Source organism: Lissotriton helveticus, chromosome 4_1 (genome assembly GCF_964261635.1).
Source record: "Lissotriton helveticus chromosome 4_1, aLisHel1.1, whole genome shotgun sequence".
Taxonomy (NCBI): Eukaryota; Metazoa; Chordata; class Amphibia; order Caudata; family Salamandridae; genus Lissotriton; species Lissotriton helveticus.
The window spans coordinates 2,103,557,456-2,103,574,305 of record NC_136063.1 but is presented as its reverse complement, the minus strand read 5'-3'; the positions used below and the strand labels follow the sequence as shown (position 1 = coordinate 2,103,574,305).

General features: G+C 45.0%; 1 protein-coding gene across 1 annotated transcript in view; it reads left to right on the top strand.

Moving 5' to 3' along the window:
* LOC144829539 (synaptotagmin-like protein 2) overlaps positions 1 to 16,850 on the top strand; it is a 739,182-nt gene that overhangs the window by 563,362 nt on the left and 158,970 nt on the right. The window contains exon 6 of the mRNA XM_078688777.1: positions 8 to 98. Within this exon, the coding sequence (XP_078544903.1) occupies positions 8 to 98 (91 nt within the window). The remainder of the gene's footprint in view (positions 1 to 7; positions 99 to 16,850) is intronic.

Here is a 16,850-nt window from a genome sequence, read left to right as displayed (position 1 = left end):
TAAAAAGAAACACAGCCTGACGGAAGTCTCTCCAGCTGACAGTGGCATCGGCTTAAGTCCTTTTGGGGTCACCGAGAACTCTCAGCCCCCTGAAAAAGGTAAACTGCGTTAGTCAGACAGTAGGAACATGTTTATTTCGTTTTGTTGCCTTCTGTATCATGTGGCTGGCATGACTTACACTCCTACTTTTGGGTCTGGTAGATATTCTTTTTTTTTTAAAAAAATAATACATTTATCTTTTTCAGAATTTATAACAAAATACTGAAACTTGCGATTCCTGTATACGTCAAGTAATGGTACGACCGATGATTTTGGAATTTGTGTAGTGAAAAGTGTTTCTCCAGCTGGAGTAAGACACACCAAACAGAAGTCACATGAAGAACAGCATTGCAAGCTTCCCACACACACAGAATAGCACCAACAGCATTCCTCCCCCCACACACAGTAGAGGCGCCACATGGGAGTCTGCAGTGCAAGCTTTCCTTTCACACATAAAACAGTAATAGTGCAGGCAGCAGTAACAGTGTAACCCTGCCCTCTCCTCTCCCCCACACACACAACACACATACACGCAGGGAACACTCCACCCATAGTTCCCACAAAGATTTGCAACCCCAGCCACTATCTACCCATGTAAGAAAGTGAATGCAGCAGTGTCAGTTCCTGGCAAACATTAAATGTGAGCCAGGAGCTGACATTATATGTTACCAGCTTATGTTGCCAGATCCAAAACAACCGACATTTGTCTTCCTAGTAAGCCAAAACTAGATCCTTTTTTGCCAAAAATAAACACACACATCACAGGAATCACAAAAAGTATTACTAAAGAAGATAATTTTTTTTACAGTTCCGTTAAATGTAAAAAAAATGATTTGCGCATCACAAACGTAATTACTGATTATTCTTTGTGTATATATAACATTAATGAGTGAAATGCAGGTAGTCAAAAAAGGCTCGAACTGCAGCACAAAATGTCTGTTTGACATGGACGCAGGTGCTTGGAACAGCTTTGTTTTCAGAAAGTTATATCTTTATTTTTTTATCATTCTATAAATTTTGAAATGTAATCATTCCCATTTAATTGTACCGTTTTTAAAAAAAATAAGTGTTCAGCTTTCTTTGACTAGGCAGAGACTACTGAAAGTAAACGCATAAACAAAACATATCTACATTCGCTTTTTACATCCTCTCATGCAGGTTATCATTTATTGTAAAATGAAACTCTCTAATGATACGATTCCCAGCGCCTTCCCTTCCCTGTCCCTATGAAGGAGCCATCAAACAGACCTATTATAGGTAATAAATATACGTAGAGTGGGCTTTGGTTTCGTCCCCTTTAAGCACTAGCTTATTTGACGAGGACTTTTTAAGCCATTTCCTTGAGACTTTGTTAATCACACCGTGGCTCAGCCCAGAGGAGTATCAGTTTCTCACATAATAATGTTGGTTTTTAGCATGTTCTTTTGCGTCTCTAATTGAGTATTTACATTGAAATGCATGAGGGACGTTTTTCAGCTATAAGCCTTGTCTATCGGCTCCTCTTGTAGCTGTTCTTGCTGGCTTTCTCCTCCCCCTGTCTTACCTGTGTATCTGACTCTTAAGTTTGTCCCAACCACCACCCTCTCTCATTCCTTCCTCTTCTATCCTCTGCAATGCTCTGCTGTCCCCTGTGTTCTTTTGACGTAAAGCCTATATGGCCCGCCCAACTCAATTTTTAAGTAGGCCAAGGCTCTATTTTCTGTATCTCTGCAGAATCATCATCTTGTCTGACTTTGATGCAGAAGTTGCCCGTCCTTATCTTTCTAAGAACCTGTGAAAGTGTCAACTCACTCAGACATAGAAATCAACAAGACACCGGATGCAACATAAGTCAGGAACAAGTGCCTTGTTATATCTATTTAAAGGTCAAATACGAACAACAGCCAAAACAGAGTAGGCTGAATTGTTGTATTTTGTGCCTCATTTGTTTATAAGAATATGTCTTAGTCTTATATCTTAAGGCTCATTGGTTATTCCCGGACAGTCTTAAGGTGACGTTGGCAATTCCATCTAAGATAAGTTATAGCAGAAAAGGACTGCCACTTGATCACTCGTGAGGAGAGGTCATTTGCCTCAGATTATCGCAAAAGATACTGTCAGAGAAGATCGTGACTGACAAAGATGCTGCTGTATCGCACTTTCTACTGAAAGCTGATATCAAGCAGGAGTCCAGGAGGAGGTGGTGCGAAGCATGTTTACCTTTCACGGGGAACACAACCCTTCCTGACTACTGATAATTATATTCCTTGGCTATAAACAGGTATGCAGTGCACTGATTCGTCTTAAGAAATTCTAGATGCAAGTTTTACTGCTCCATACTCCCCTAGCATAGATCACAGAAGTAGGTTTTAGGTTTTTGGATTACATTTTAACCATAGTGGAAATGTTTATTTTATTCTCATTTGTTGCAACATGCATTTATGCTGTTTTAGTTATATTCTGTGTGGTTGTTTTCGATGTGCGAAGCAACAGGGTGCACCTGTTGAAATCAATAAACTTTTTTAGAATAATTAAGTAGGTTTGTTTCTAAACACCACTGTGTCCCTGGATCCCTGTTTAGGGACAGGGAGTGACGCAAAAGCATTGACACAACCTCAAGTATGTATTGGGTAGGGTTTTGCAGGGATACAAAAGCCTATATTTCACATTCAGGTGTTAATGAATTGAACTAAGTTTACTTGTGTCACCTGTGGGTGCCAAAACAAACCTTGTATAGCTGAGCTAGAGACTCTGCTTATGCAGCACTTTTCCCCCCCACCCTGTATTCCATTTTATTCTTATCTCCAACCCCTCCTCCCCCCTGCGCTCCTCCTACTCCCTGCCGACCACCTTCTCTTGTTCTTTTTCTCACCCCTCCTTCTTTCCCATCTATGTAGTCCTAGTTCCTCCTGCCTGCCCTTCCTTTGCAGGAGCTTGTCATAAGTGCTGCTGGGGCTTACTTAGAAAGGAAAGGCTCCTTTGCCTTCAGTACAGGCTTCTTTTTGTTTCTATGTCAAATGAACATAGTATGATGTCCCATACACCTGCAGAAGCTGATTGTAAATTGTTGGAAGATTTTTATTGAAGTCCACATACAGGACAGCATACAACGTCAACTGGTGACTGCTCTAACCTCCAGACATTAACTGACAGGAGCCTGGAACTCTCACCGAGAACCGTCAGTATTAACCCGTTCCATGCTGAGGACGGCCCCCGGCCAACCCACGTGGCGGTGGGTGTGTGCAGAGGACGTCCAAACCCCACCCACTGATTAAAATGCCCGCACCGCGGTGGAATTTGCGCTGCGGTCAACGGGTTAAAGCTTCTATCATAAAAGCAACAGCAAATATAACATACCTTCCACCCTAGAACCCAACCAATAAACAAGGCACAAAGAGAGTAAAATAGGTAACACATAAACATAATGCAGAAAAGCAAAACAACATTTCCCAAAAATTACAAACTACAACATTTTACCCCTCCCCATTATGATATCAAAGACCCACGCAACTTATAACAAATCCAGGACATAGTCATTCAGTTATCCTGTACACATGCAAGATTTCTGCTTCTCTCCAACGAGACAAGATACTTCCTGCCACACAACCAATGAACCTTCAACAACACCATCCCCATCTCCCAAACTCTGCACCTCACAAACATCCACACAACCAGTTTCATTACAATTTGTTTGATTCTCACCATCAAGCTGCTACCAACCACCCATTTGCAAACTCTCAGCAACATTCTCATCTTTATCTACATGTTCCGCCACATTTCTCCTCCTGACTAGCGTAGCATTTCTTTTATTCCACCATTTGCCATTTTCCACAAAAATTACATGTTTGGAGACCTTCACCCCCTGTAAATTGGAAAAAACCTTGACTTGCCATTTCTGCCCCCCTGAGGCCTTTTGATCCTTCACCACAGCCCCCATCTGAAACTGCATGTCTTTCACTTTATACATGTCATCATACCTCTATTTGCTTTTTACTTGGGCATCCTCAACCCTAAGACGTACCTCCTCCAGATTAGACATCCTGCCTTTAATATATGTGTGCACATCACCCACCCAGAATTAGGCTTACAAGAAGAATACCTTCCTTCCAACAGAACAAATGGAGACACACCTGTTGTGGAATGTGGAATATTATGATAACTCTGCAATCTCTCCTGTACACCCTCCAAAACATCTCCACCTGTGGAAACAACCATTTGTATTGTTTCCTGCAACATTCCTATTCACTCTCTCCACCATCCCATTACCTTGTGGACTTTACAAGGCAACTAACAGGTGCTTCCAAAAAGACAACAAAAATGTCTCCATGGTTTTCGATTTGACCTGGACTCCATTGTCTGTACTGTCTCCTTGTGAACTCCCTCGCTCCAAAACAAGTCCTTTAAACAATCAATAAAAGCCCAAGTACTAAGTTCTTTTAAAAACCTGCAATCCACCCATTTTAAAAATGATCTACCACTACGAAAGCATATCTCATACCAACTGCAAGATTGTACATAGGCCGTAAAAAGTCCATGCCCAACTTCTTCCACAGACTCTTGGATAACTCCACAGGACAAAGATGAGTTTTAAACATGCTAACAATTTTGTCTGCCTCCATACAGTTTGTGCAACTGCCTACATATACCTCCACCTCGGCATCTGTACCGGGCCAGCAGTAAAATGTACTAAGTCTTTTCTTGGTGCCTGTCAATCCTGTATGACCTTGGTGAGCAAACCTCAGTAATCGTGATCTCAACAGCAGACTCAACAAAGACCCCCTCAAAATCATATCCCCTTCGATAGTTAACTCATTTTTCACCAAATGAAATAATTCAATTCCATCCTCTAAATTCCTTTCTTTTGGCCAGCAATGAACAATAACATTTTTCAATGTCACTTGACAACCACCACGCTCAAAATACTGTTCCCATGCCTGTAAGCCAATTGCATGATCAACACCAACTAGACCGTCAACTTTTCTTAACACACACTCAACAGCCTCAACCCCTGAACTCAGCTAGGGGAGATCTGGAAAGAAAATCTGCTTTGGAATTCGTTACCCCTGGAATGTGCCTGCCTTCAAAGTTATAATCATACATTTTGGAAAATACACTTACGAATCTGGGACTTGTTTTGTTGAGACCTTTGTCAGACAACAACTATACTAACGGTTTGTGATCAGTCACAAAAATGAACTTCTTTTCTCATAAAAAGGCAGCAAAATGTCTCATGGTCCAAACACAAGCCAACACTTCTATTTCTATAGTGCTGCAGTTACGCTTGGCATTGAAAAGACATTTTGAGGCAAAAGCCATGGTGAACTCTTTTCCTTCCATTAACTGAGTGAGCACTGCTCGCAAACCAACCCCACTAGCATCAACAGTCACAATAGATTGAGGCTCATCATTGAAAGCATGAAGAGCTTGAGCTTTGATGAGGTGATATTCTCAAATGCTTCAGTTTGCTCCATACCCCAAGCATACTGCGCCCCCTTGCAGATGAGTCTTATCACAGGTTCAGTTTCTAGCACGAATGTTTCTATGAAGCATGAGATGTAATCACACAACTCTAGGAACGATCCTAACTGATTCTTATCACTAGGTGCAGGGCTACTCTTAACATCAACTACTAAATCTGCTTCTGGTTGAATTCCCACTCCTGAGATGCGATGACCCAAATAATCTATTTCTTTAACAAGGACCTTACATCGGGGGGCGTGGCTTGGACGGCAATGGAGACGGTCGTCTAGGTCCGTCAGCTCCACATCCCTGAGGGGTAAACAACCAGCCAAACCGGACAGAGCAGAACAAAAGAGACAGCACGAGGCGTGGGAAAGATCGGTGCAACTGATAGATGAGCAAGAGGTGAAGAGCGCAACCACAGGAAGAGGAATGAGCTCCTGAACCCACCGAGCACCCACAACAGCGCAAAGAAGCAAGATGGCGGTGTGAGGCAAGAAGGGGAAGGCCACGGAGCCACGGAGCGAGAGACAGGAAAGAAGCCCCCACCTCTGAAGCAAGGCAGCGGCGCCTGGAGACCTGTCAGGACAGGCTAAAAAAAACAGGATCCAGCCACAATAAGGCAAGTCTGATGAGCCCAAGCGGACGACTATCCACAGCAACAATAAAAAGAAGAGGAAGATCGTGGCACAAAGGGAAAGGAGCGGAAGCAAGCGACCCAAACCTCTCCTGAAGCCAATCTACCTCCAGCGTCGGGGGACCGAAATCAAGCGAACCGGAAGTAAGTGGCTACAAGGCGCCATTGCCGGAAGTCTTCCCCGACTTTAAGCGGAAGACGGAAGGTAGGCGGCCGAGTGACCCGGAAGCGGAAGGGGAGGCACAAGGCAGCAGGAAAGCGACAGCGGACAAGGAGACGGAGACGCGCGACCATCGGATGCTGAAGAGAGGTGCGGCAAGCAACTGACGCTAGGAGCTGGAAGGGCTGAGGAGCGAGACCGCCGCCTGAGAGGAGAGGCGCGCTGAGAGCGTAAGGCGAGAGCCTAGCGAGTGCAAGACGGAGAGGAGCCCAGTCAGCGCGTCGATTATCAGACAGGACCGGAAGGGGCAAGGAACTAGTGCGAACTAGTGCGAACAGCAAAAGTGGCATATTTTCATTCACTGACGCTGGACAAGGGGGAAACAAGGGTAGCTGCGCAGAGCAACGGGGACGACGCGATATATGACACCCCGAGCACACGCTAGACGCAGAGAGGGGTCAGAGAAAGGGGACAGCACCCCAGCAAAGGCACGAGACACTGAGCTTGCTGAATTTTAGCTGAATCGGCCACTCCTGTGAGACAACAGGCAGAGGGAGTCAGAACGGGCAGAGCTAGCACCCCCTCCCCCAAACATCCATAGCCGAATCGGCCTTAAAACAGCCATAAACAGCCATAAACAGCCCGGGCAGCAAACATGCAACACAGAGAGTGCACAGAGTGCACAGAGCGAAGGGAGTGCTAAAATTCTGAGCTGTGGTGCGAAACTCCGCCACTGCGCCAAAACAGCCCACGGGCGCTCCTTGTACATCGCCTCGACGAAGGCAGAGACGCAAAAGAGCCAAGGGCCCTGTGAACAGGGCAGCCTGCACGCTGGCAGGACCTAAGGCAAAAACAAGAACAAGACACATCAGGGAACCGAGCAGATACAGACAAGCTGCCCAACCGCCTACTCCAAAAGTAACGAGCACACCAAAGGTTGCACAAGCGGGAGGGAGGCTGGTCAACATCCTGTCAAGAAGGGGCATCAGAACAATGGCGGGCAGTGATGGGAAACCAACAAGTGAGCAGCAGAAGAAACCAAAATTTGACAACCAAGGGTCCCCGTCCAAAGCAAGAGGCGAGCCTGTCACACTGGAGACCATCCTGCGGAAAGTGAACGAAGGCAATGAGGTGGGAAGAGAGACAAAACTCAAGCTGGAGAACATGCAACTCGAGATGGCGGCCATAAGAGCGGACCTCCACAAAACAAACACGAGAATAGAAGCTGCAGAAAGCCGAATAAGCTCGGTAGAAGATGAAACAAGTAGGCACACCAAGGCTATAGCAGAGCTGAGAACAGCCACAAATGCTGTACAAAAACAGCTGGCGGAGAAGGACGACAGGGCAAGAAGGGGCAATGTAAGAATACTAGGAGTGCCGGAAGGGGCTGAAGATAAGGCAGGCTCCTGTGCCGCCATGCTGGAGGAGATGATCCCACAACTTACAGGTATCACCTTCCAAAGAGGCTTCGAGGTACAAAAGGCATACAGGGTACCAGCAGGGAAACCAGCCACAGGAAGAGGCCCAAGAGCGATAATCTGCAACCCGCTGAGACTAAATCAGACGGAAGCCATATTCGCCTTCGCCAGGAAAAATCAGAATCTAACGTGGGCCGGCAACAAGATAGTATTGACCCAGGACTATTCAAAGCCGACAGTGGAGTTAAGGAAAGGCTTCCTGGCACAAAGAGACACCCTGCGGAGAAGAGGAGCCACGTTCAGCTTCGTCAGCCCAACAAAATTCAAGGTAACAGACAAATGGAAGACAATGTTTTTTGAATGCCCAGAGGCTCTAAAATGATACCTGCAAGGTCCAGCAGTGGAGGACATGGAGGAGAACAAAAGCCCAGGGGCAGCAAAGAGGAGCGCGTCGCCGCTGAACGAACAGTCGGAGTAAGAGACACACGTCAAGCTTCAGCAGGGGAACACAGAACAGCGTATCTACCTCATAATGTAAAGACAAGGAAGTTCCCCGGCAATAGAGAGACTGAAGGGCATAAAAGAGACCCGAGCAAAGAGACACACCAACAGCCAAAGAAGAAACCAACTCTACCTCAGGGATGATGCGAGCAGAGGAACTTTGTCGTCGCACACCCTTTTTGCAAGTAAGGGAGGGAGGGGGGCGGGAAGGCGAGAATGGGGGAGTGGGGAGGGGGGGAAAAGGGGAGGGGGGGTTCTATACATGGGCTTACTGACTATCTTTCATTTCTCTGCAACTCTTGCATCTTTTACTTCTCTTTCACACTCGCACCAAGTAGGAGCAAAAGGAAACACGAAGACATGAATAGGCACATGACGAGGAGAGCAAAAGAGCCTAATGGTAGCCCACCAGCACAGCGAACACAAAGCAGCATTAATGACACATAACGGCCAGAATAGCATAGGGTCAGATATCAAAATAGTCTCCCTAAATGTCAAGGGGCTGAATAGCCCTGTAAAAAGAAGGAAGGTGCTCGAACACCTAAGGAAACTTAAAAGCGACATCTACGTGCTCCAAGAGACCAGACTAGAAGAGGCAGACATCCCGCGATTAAGAGCTAACTGGATAGGGGAGGTGGTGGGATCGCCAGCCCAGAACAAAAAGAATGGGGTAATAACACTAATCAGCAAAAACTCGAACCTGTCTCTTACAAGCTACCAAGCAGATAACCAGGGCAGGACACTAGTGACCAGTCTCAAGCGAGCAGGAGAGACCTACCATGTCGCAAACATATACGGCCCTAACAGTGAGGATAAACAATTTTGGGAGGGGATAGGTGCCCAGCTACACAACCTACCAATGGAAGACCTATTGATCGTCGCCGGAGACTTTAACCAAGTCCTTGACCCAGCAATTGACAAGCACCCCTGCAGACGCTACCCAACTGCTAGCCCTAACATCCTTAGAAACCTGTGCTAAAAACTGAGGATTAAGGACCCGTGGCGCCTAAGCAACCCGGACGCCAGAGAATATACATTCTACTCCAACCCCCACAACTCCTACAGTCGGATAGACTATATACTAATGTCAGAAACACACACCCACCTCATAGACCACACAGAGATAGGACCCAGAACAATATCAGATCACGCACATATAAGCCTATCCCTATCAGGCAGACACAACGAAAAGCCAACACGCAGGTGGCGATTCGATGACGGCCTTCTTCAACACACATCGGCGAAGGCAGAGATAGACACAGCAATTAAAGAGTATCTGACAATCAACGATACACCAGAAACACCCAGAGAGGTACTATGGGACGCCCTTAAAGCCACCATACGGGGGATAGTAATGACAATAAAGGGGAAAATGAACAAAGCAAGGAACAAAAGAATAGCCGACCTGGAGAAAGAGATCAAAACACTAGAGAACAGCCACATAGCCAGCCTAGAAGACAACAACACACTCACAAAGCTAACCAAACTGAAGTATGAGCTCAACAGAATATTAAGCGAAAGAGCAGGGACCTGGATCAACAAATACAAATCAGTCAACCTATGCACTGCCAACAAAGCGGGGAAAAACCTAGCAACCTATCTGAAAGGGAAACAAAAGCAGCACACAATTGGGGCAATCAAAGACAAACACAACAAGGCCCAGACTGCTAACAAGGACATCCTGGAGGTATTCAGGGACTTCTATGAGGGTCTATACACAAGAGACGACGCGCTAAAAGAGGACGGGGGCGAGGAACTCCTTAACAGCATAGCCACACCCACACTAACAGACCGAGAACGAGACGTCCTAGAGCTAACAGTCACAGAGGAAGAGATAAGGAAAGCCACGGCCAGCCTCAAAGAAAACAAGGCACCAGGGCCTGACGGTTTTACAGCAGGGTTCTATAAACAATACCTGACCACACTGCAACCCACTTTGAAACAGGTATTTGAGGAGTGCGTCCACAAAGGACGCATGACCCCATCAATGGCTGAGGCAAATATAATAGTCATACCAAAGGAAGGGAAGGACACGACAGAGGCGAAGAACTTCAGGCCGATCTCACTCATAAATGTAGACTGCAAGATATACGCGAAGATACTAGCCAACAGACTTAACGCCTACCTACCTAAACTCATACACAACTCCCAGGTAGGATACCTCAAAAACCGCATGTCCCATGACAACACCAGACTACTATGCCATATAATCAACCACTCGGCCCAGAGTAGTAAAGCTGCCGTAATGATAGCCCTGGACGCCGAAAAAGCGTTTGACAGAGTCTCATGGCCCTATCTAGATCACTGCATGGGGAAATTCGGGCTAGGACCCAACTACAGGAGGATGGTGATGGCGCTTTACAACAGCCCCAAGGCGCGAGTGGTAGTGAACGGCGGCACCTCAAACATACTAAACCTGGGCAGAGGTACGCGACAAGGCTGTCCACTCTCACCTGGCCTTTTCCTATTGGCAATAGAACCGCTCCTAACAATGATACGAACGAACGAAGATATAGCTGGGGTGCCAATAGGAGGAGAAAAATGTAAGCTAGCGGCGTATGCAGATGATGTCTTAATAATGACAGAAGACCCTGAGAGATCTATCAAGGCACTGACAGACACAATTGAGAGGTACGCCCAGGTCTCAGGGTACAAACTCAACAAGGACAAATCAGAGTGCAAGCCCCTAAACATCCACACAACAAGTACAGTACTAGGAACGTCAGGCCTAACGTGGCAAAATAAACCTATTAAGTATCTAGGCATTCTCTTCGAGAGGAACCTGAGCACGACACTAGAACATAATGAACAGGTTATAATCCAGAAAATCAAGGCCAAAGTAGACGGGTGGTCACCCAAGTTCACAACATGGTGGGGGAGGGTAGAAACAATAAAAATGATGCTCACACCAATGGTGAACTATATGCTAGCCATGCTACCCCTAACCAACACAGATGACTTCCACAAAAAGGTAGACAAGATACTGAACGATTTCCTATGGAGAGGGAAGAGGGCCAGAATAAGCATGCAAAAACTCAGATTATCAAAGGAACAGGGGGGGCTAAACATAACAAACTTCAAACGATTCCACGAGGCGTGCTTAGCTAGACAGGGACTGCACTGGCTGGACCCAAGACAGGACTACACACCGGCATGGCTAACACTAGAACAGGGGTTGCTAAAAGGTATGAAACCCATCACCCTCCTCACGGCCACCAAACACCCGGCAATCAAAGACAACCCGGTACTCAGAAACACAAAACGAGCTCTGCTGAAAATTGACAAACTTCTAAACACGAGCATCAAAGGAGGGCCCTTTGAATCAATCTGGCACAACCCATCCCTAAAATACAGGGGTAAGGTCCTAGACATGCACGATTGGTATAGCCAAGGGATATCCACAGCCAGGGACCTTAAGAACAAGGGCGCTGACGTAACATTCGACACCCTGAAAGGAGAGTACAGCCTAAACAGCGTAGAACTATACAACTTCCTGAAGATAAAAGTCGCAATAAGGAAGGCGAACCTCAACACCCAGACACCCTCGATAATACAGCTGGCTAACAGCCTGAACACGCTAGGACACCAGGTAGCACACCTCTACGAGATCCTAGGCCCCAAACACACCAAACTCAATGACAAGGTCATAAACTTCTGGGGGGAGGCAGCAGGTCAAGCACTCAGTGAGGACGCTAAAGCAGAGCTATGGAGGTCCACTAGTCGGAAAAAAGTGACGGCCACGCTGAACCAGACAAAATTCTGGCTGATACACAAGGCATACTGGACACCAGCCCGATTAGCCACCGTAGGCATTAGAGACAGCGACGTGTGCTGGAACTGTGATAAAGAAAGGGGAGACTTAGAACACCTCCTACTAAAATGCCCAAAAATCAAGGACTTCTGGGGGAAGATCAGAACACTTATCCACGAGATCACAGGCATAGACATACAAACAGACCTCACAAGCCTGGCCCTAGGGTTCACGTCCCAGGCAATCACAAAGACAGAGGACCGGGACCTCATAGATCTCCTGCTGACAGCCGCAGTCAAAATAGTCCTAACTAACTGGAAGGACACATCAAAGGCGGCTCCACAGGCGTGGCTCAACTGGGTCACGTTCCTCAGGGGGGCGGACAACATCACAGCAAAACACACACCGAAAACGCACAAGCAGTCGACCATGTGGGGGTCCTTAGACCACTACCTGTCATCACACAAGCCACCGTAGGCGTGAACAAGATACATCTGAGGGCGCTTGCTGAAATAGGTTAGTGCTAACAGAACACCGTGCACATCTCCTACTTTATCTATATCTCTCTCCACTGTCCCCCCGGGGCGGCGCGGGGCACAAGATGATTGATCACAGAGACGTACAAATGCCATGGAACACCAATGGACGCAATACGAACTATGAGACTATGAGACTACGAACTGGCGAATGATCTCAAGAGTACGTACTACCGCTCCCCCCCCCCACCCCCCCCCCTTTTCTTTCCTTATTTCCTCCTTTCTCCTCTTCAGCCTATTTTCTTCTTTCTTCTTCCACTCATGTATAAGCCTCGTCCCTGTATGTAAAATTATATTTTTCTATATACAATAAAGAATTTCGGAAATAAAAAAAAAAAACCAAGGACCTTACATCTATCCTTTCACACAGTCAATCTGTGGTGTTTCAAAATGTCCAACACACTTCCTAAAACCTGCACATGATCTTCTACAGCAGGGGTCTTCAAAGTGTGGGGCGCGACCCCCAGGGGGGCCGTGGAGTGATTGAATGGGGGTCGCGCATTCCCGGTCAAACTTCTGCCCATCGGACAACAAGGGATTCAGCCCCCCTCCTCCCCCGTAGTGTGTCTCAGCTCGAGCTGCTGTGGGCTCCGCTGGGCTGTGTCTGCAGTCTTATCTCCAGCACAGCCTGGCACGCCAGAGTTTTTCATAGGTCGTTAAAGACCATTTGTATATTTACATATGTGCTGTAAAAGAGTAGGCACTGCCCGCTGAGCTATCTTTTGACTAGTGGCCATTCTGAAATGCGGCTTTAGAGCCCGACCTTCCCAAAGTTTCTTAATGGAATATCTGAACTGCATATTGGCAAAAAAAAACACAACTAAGTTGAAGATGTTTTTTCCTCTCGAAGATGGATGATTAGAATGCAAGACATTACACCACTTAATATATAATATTTACATTATAATTACCAGGCAGAAACTAAGGGTTTATGCCACAATGGATGAGTTTTCGCCATATGTTAAGCTAATAGCCCTTTATCTACTGTGGGCATTCAGAATTTCAGAAAGCAGTGTCCCAAATGAAATACGTGTTGCTAGGAAACATGTTGCAGCGTTAAGAATATTAGTGGGCTTGCAAAACAGCTTTGTACAAAACAGAAATTGTTGACGACATTAGCAAATTGTAACCTATCACCGACTGCATAACTTGGCCTTGAATCCTAAACACAAACACTAATTGTGTTGATTTATACATTTTGTGAGAAAATATTTCATAATTATTTAAAACTGCTTTGAGTTATCCTTCTGACACTTTAGTAAAAGAGATCACCCTGGTCTCAATATCAAAGACCTGTTCCCCACCATTACTTTATTTCCTGCATGGAGGATCAACAAGCATTGGCATAGCCAATAGGTCTCGCTTTTGGGACCTTGTAAGTATTTAGTTATGCAGCACAATATCCTTGGTGCAATAACATCAACTGTTGCATGGCTAAAAGCGTATAAAGTCCCAAAGGCGAGACCTATTGGCTATGCCAATGCTCGTTTTTCTAGTTCCAGTACCCCCTGGGCCCCAACTCTGCCTATTCCTTACATTTGAATTTTACATTTACTGCAGTAGTGTGAGAATGCATTACATGAAAATAAATATAAAGTAGGGATGCCAGAAGAAAAATACCAGCCATTTGATGGTTAAAGAGCCTGCTAAGGCCTCCTCTTGACACTAAATAGGATTGTAAATAAAATCGTATGCATTCATTCGTAATGTGACTTTTCTGTCTTTGTTCCCTTTAATTATCAGTCATGGATCATTGAGGCAGCCCTAGAACACAATTGAAAGTGCTTTCTATTTATATTTGTTGTTCCAAGTACCCACAGATGAGTGCTGAAATATACAGCTTTAGGTGACTGCTTATTTTTTTACCGTCTGGGACTTCAAAATAATGAGCAGGCAACCCTAACCATAGGACTGGAAGTGTGTTGCAGGATCAGCATAATATTTATTTCCTCCACGCTCAATCCCTGATTAATGTCATAATAGCAATAGTTTAACTTATATCTTAAACCCTACGCCGCCGTCAATAATATGCTGAGTTACTTCAAGTGTCTGGGAATGCACCCTGCATTCAGAGAACTCACTTCTCATTCTCGCACTTCACTTTCACGCTCACCCTGCACTCACAGCGATCACAATGCACTCACACTGATCACCAGGAGCAGGACCTTATAACCCTAGTGCAATCGCTGGTCCTCTCCAGACTTGACTACTGCAATTCTCTTCTTACTGGCCTCCCCAAATCCCACCTCTCCCCCCTTAAATCTGTCGATGTTATCCACCCTCCCCTGGCTTCCAATCGAGGCTAGAGCTATCTACAAGACTGCTTGTATCACCCACAAAGCCTTGCACTCCTCCTCTCCTCGTTACCTGGTGAATAAACTGAAACTCTCTGGAGGCTCTAGACCATCACGTAATGCGGAAAATCTTCTGCTTGAACCTCCCACTTTCAAGAAGGAAAGAACGATGGCACAATCCTTTTCAGGCAACGCGGTGAGAATCTGGAACTCCCTTCCGCCGCAGCTCCGGACCACCACCTCCTCCCAGTGTTGGAGAAAACAAGAATATCATCTTGGTTTGCAATTACATTCTTAAAATCCTCAAAATGTTTGAACATCAATTTCCGAAAGGAAGATGCTGCTAAGGTCTGCCCAAATGTCATGCACAGAAAGCTATACACACCAAAATGCGTATTAAAAGCTGTTAAATAACGTGAACCTTCTGCAAGTTCCACCTAATGATAAGTGGCTCTCATATTAAGAGATTATTAAAATTGAGCCCCCTACTCCCAACTGAGCCAACATCTCTTGAATTATAGGCAGTGGAAAACAATCTACCAAAATGTTTTTGTTAAAAGACCTGAGGTCAAAAAAAAGTCTTATGTCACCTGTTTCTTCTTGACCATAACAATTGGAGAGATCCATTGAGAGGAGTCAATTGGTTCTATAACATTATTTGCACACAACTTGTTAAAATGTTGCTTCAGTTGACTCCTGATACTCAATGGAATACGGCGAACCTTATTACCACCGGATGGCATCTTCTTTCAGAATAATTTTGTGTTCCTCACCCTTTACAGTTCCCAGTCTGTCCTCAAACACGGTTTTATGTTCCTTCAACAATTCCTGAAGTGACTTGGATTGGATAAGAACCTCAGCTTGTGAAATTAGGCATGCTAGTCTAAGTACCATTCCAATTTCCCCTTGATCTTTCCAACCCACTATGTTGTAAACCCTCTTAGCAACATACATTTTAGTATAAATTTAGCTGACCTTGTATGAGATTCTTTCAACAAAGTAATCCATCATGTCTATACTGTAACCTCCAAAAGCTACAGTACAAATGTCAGGAGTCAAAATACGAACAGTACTACATTCTTTCAAAAATAATTAATCAGTCAAAAAAGTAATTGGAGATTACTTCCACTTCAAAATTACCAACTCAGATATTGCAGATTGAACCTCTACCTCTAATCGGATCCTTCATTTTGATGGACAACACAGCCCTGCCGTCGCCTTGCTCGGCATCATCCTTAGGTTTAGTTTAGACATTAAAATCTGTAACCAATGCCACCCTCTGAATGTCCTTACATAGTCTTTACATTTTAAGCAAGTTTTCCCCACCGCCGGCCACCCTTCGAAGTTTGTCATGTAAGTATTATATCCACATCTGAAGCACACACTTGTAACAACTCTATCTTTTTTTATGTGCAGAACCAGAATCAAAATTGGGTTTTACATTTATAGCATTAACGTTTTCCACATCAGAATTATTTTTGCATTTATTCAACTCCTTGGATGTCAGTACTGATCTTTCAATGATTCTAGCAATTTCTAAAGTTTCATTCGTGCAACACAGTACTTTTTCCTGAGTTCTTTTATTGTTACAGTTAACCACCAATGAAAATCATTGTCAACATTACATTTGCAAGTAGATTCCAAAATGTGAAGTTCTGCTAAACAATTGTCATTGGATTCAAGTTGTAATTGATGTAGAGTGAAAAACTAGTATCTTTCAAGATTTACACTCATGTCATCCTTGAAATGATTTTGAAGTCTATGAACAGCCTCAATGAAAACATCCCATTCAACTTCAGATGTTTGAATCGCCAGTGGTAGATTATCAAAGATGATTTGTCCTTCTGAATCCAAGCAAGTATTAAGAAGATCTAATTTCCTTATGGGTGCAACTTTGTTCCATCAATTGCAATTAAATAGCTGTGGAAAGTCATCAACCATTGTTTCCATTTAAACTTATGAATGCCAGGTTCAGCTGGATAGATTGTGGGGCAATTAACATTCTACATGTTTATTTACTCAGGTACACTGAATAAAGGAGCGCCAGGATGACAGTCGTGCAGGAACACCTGCAA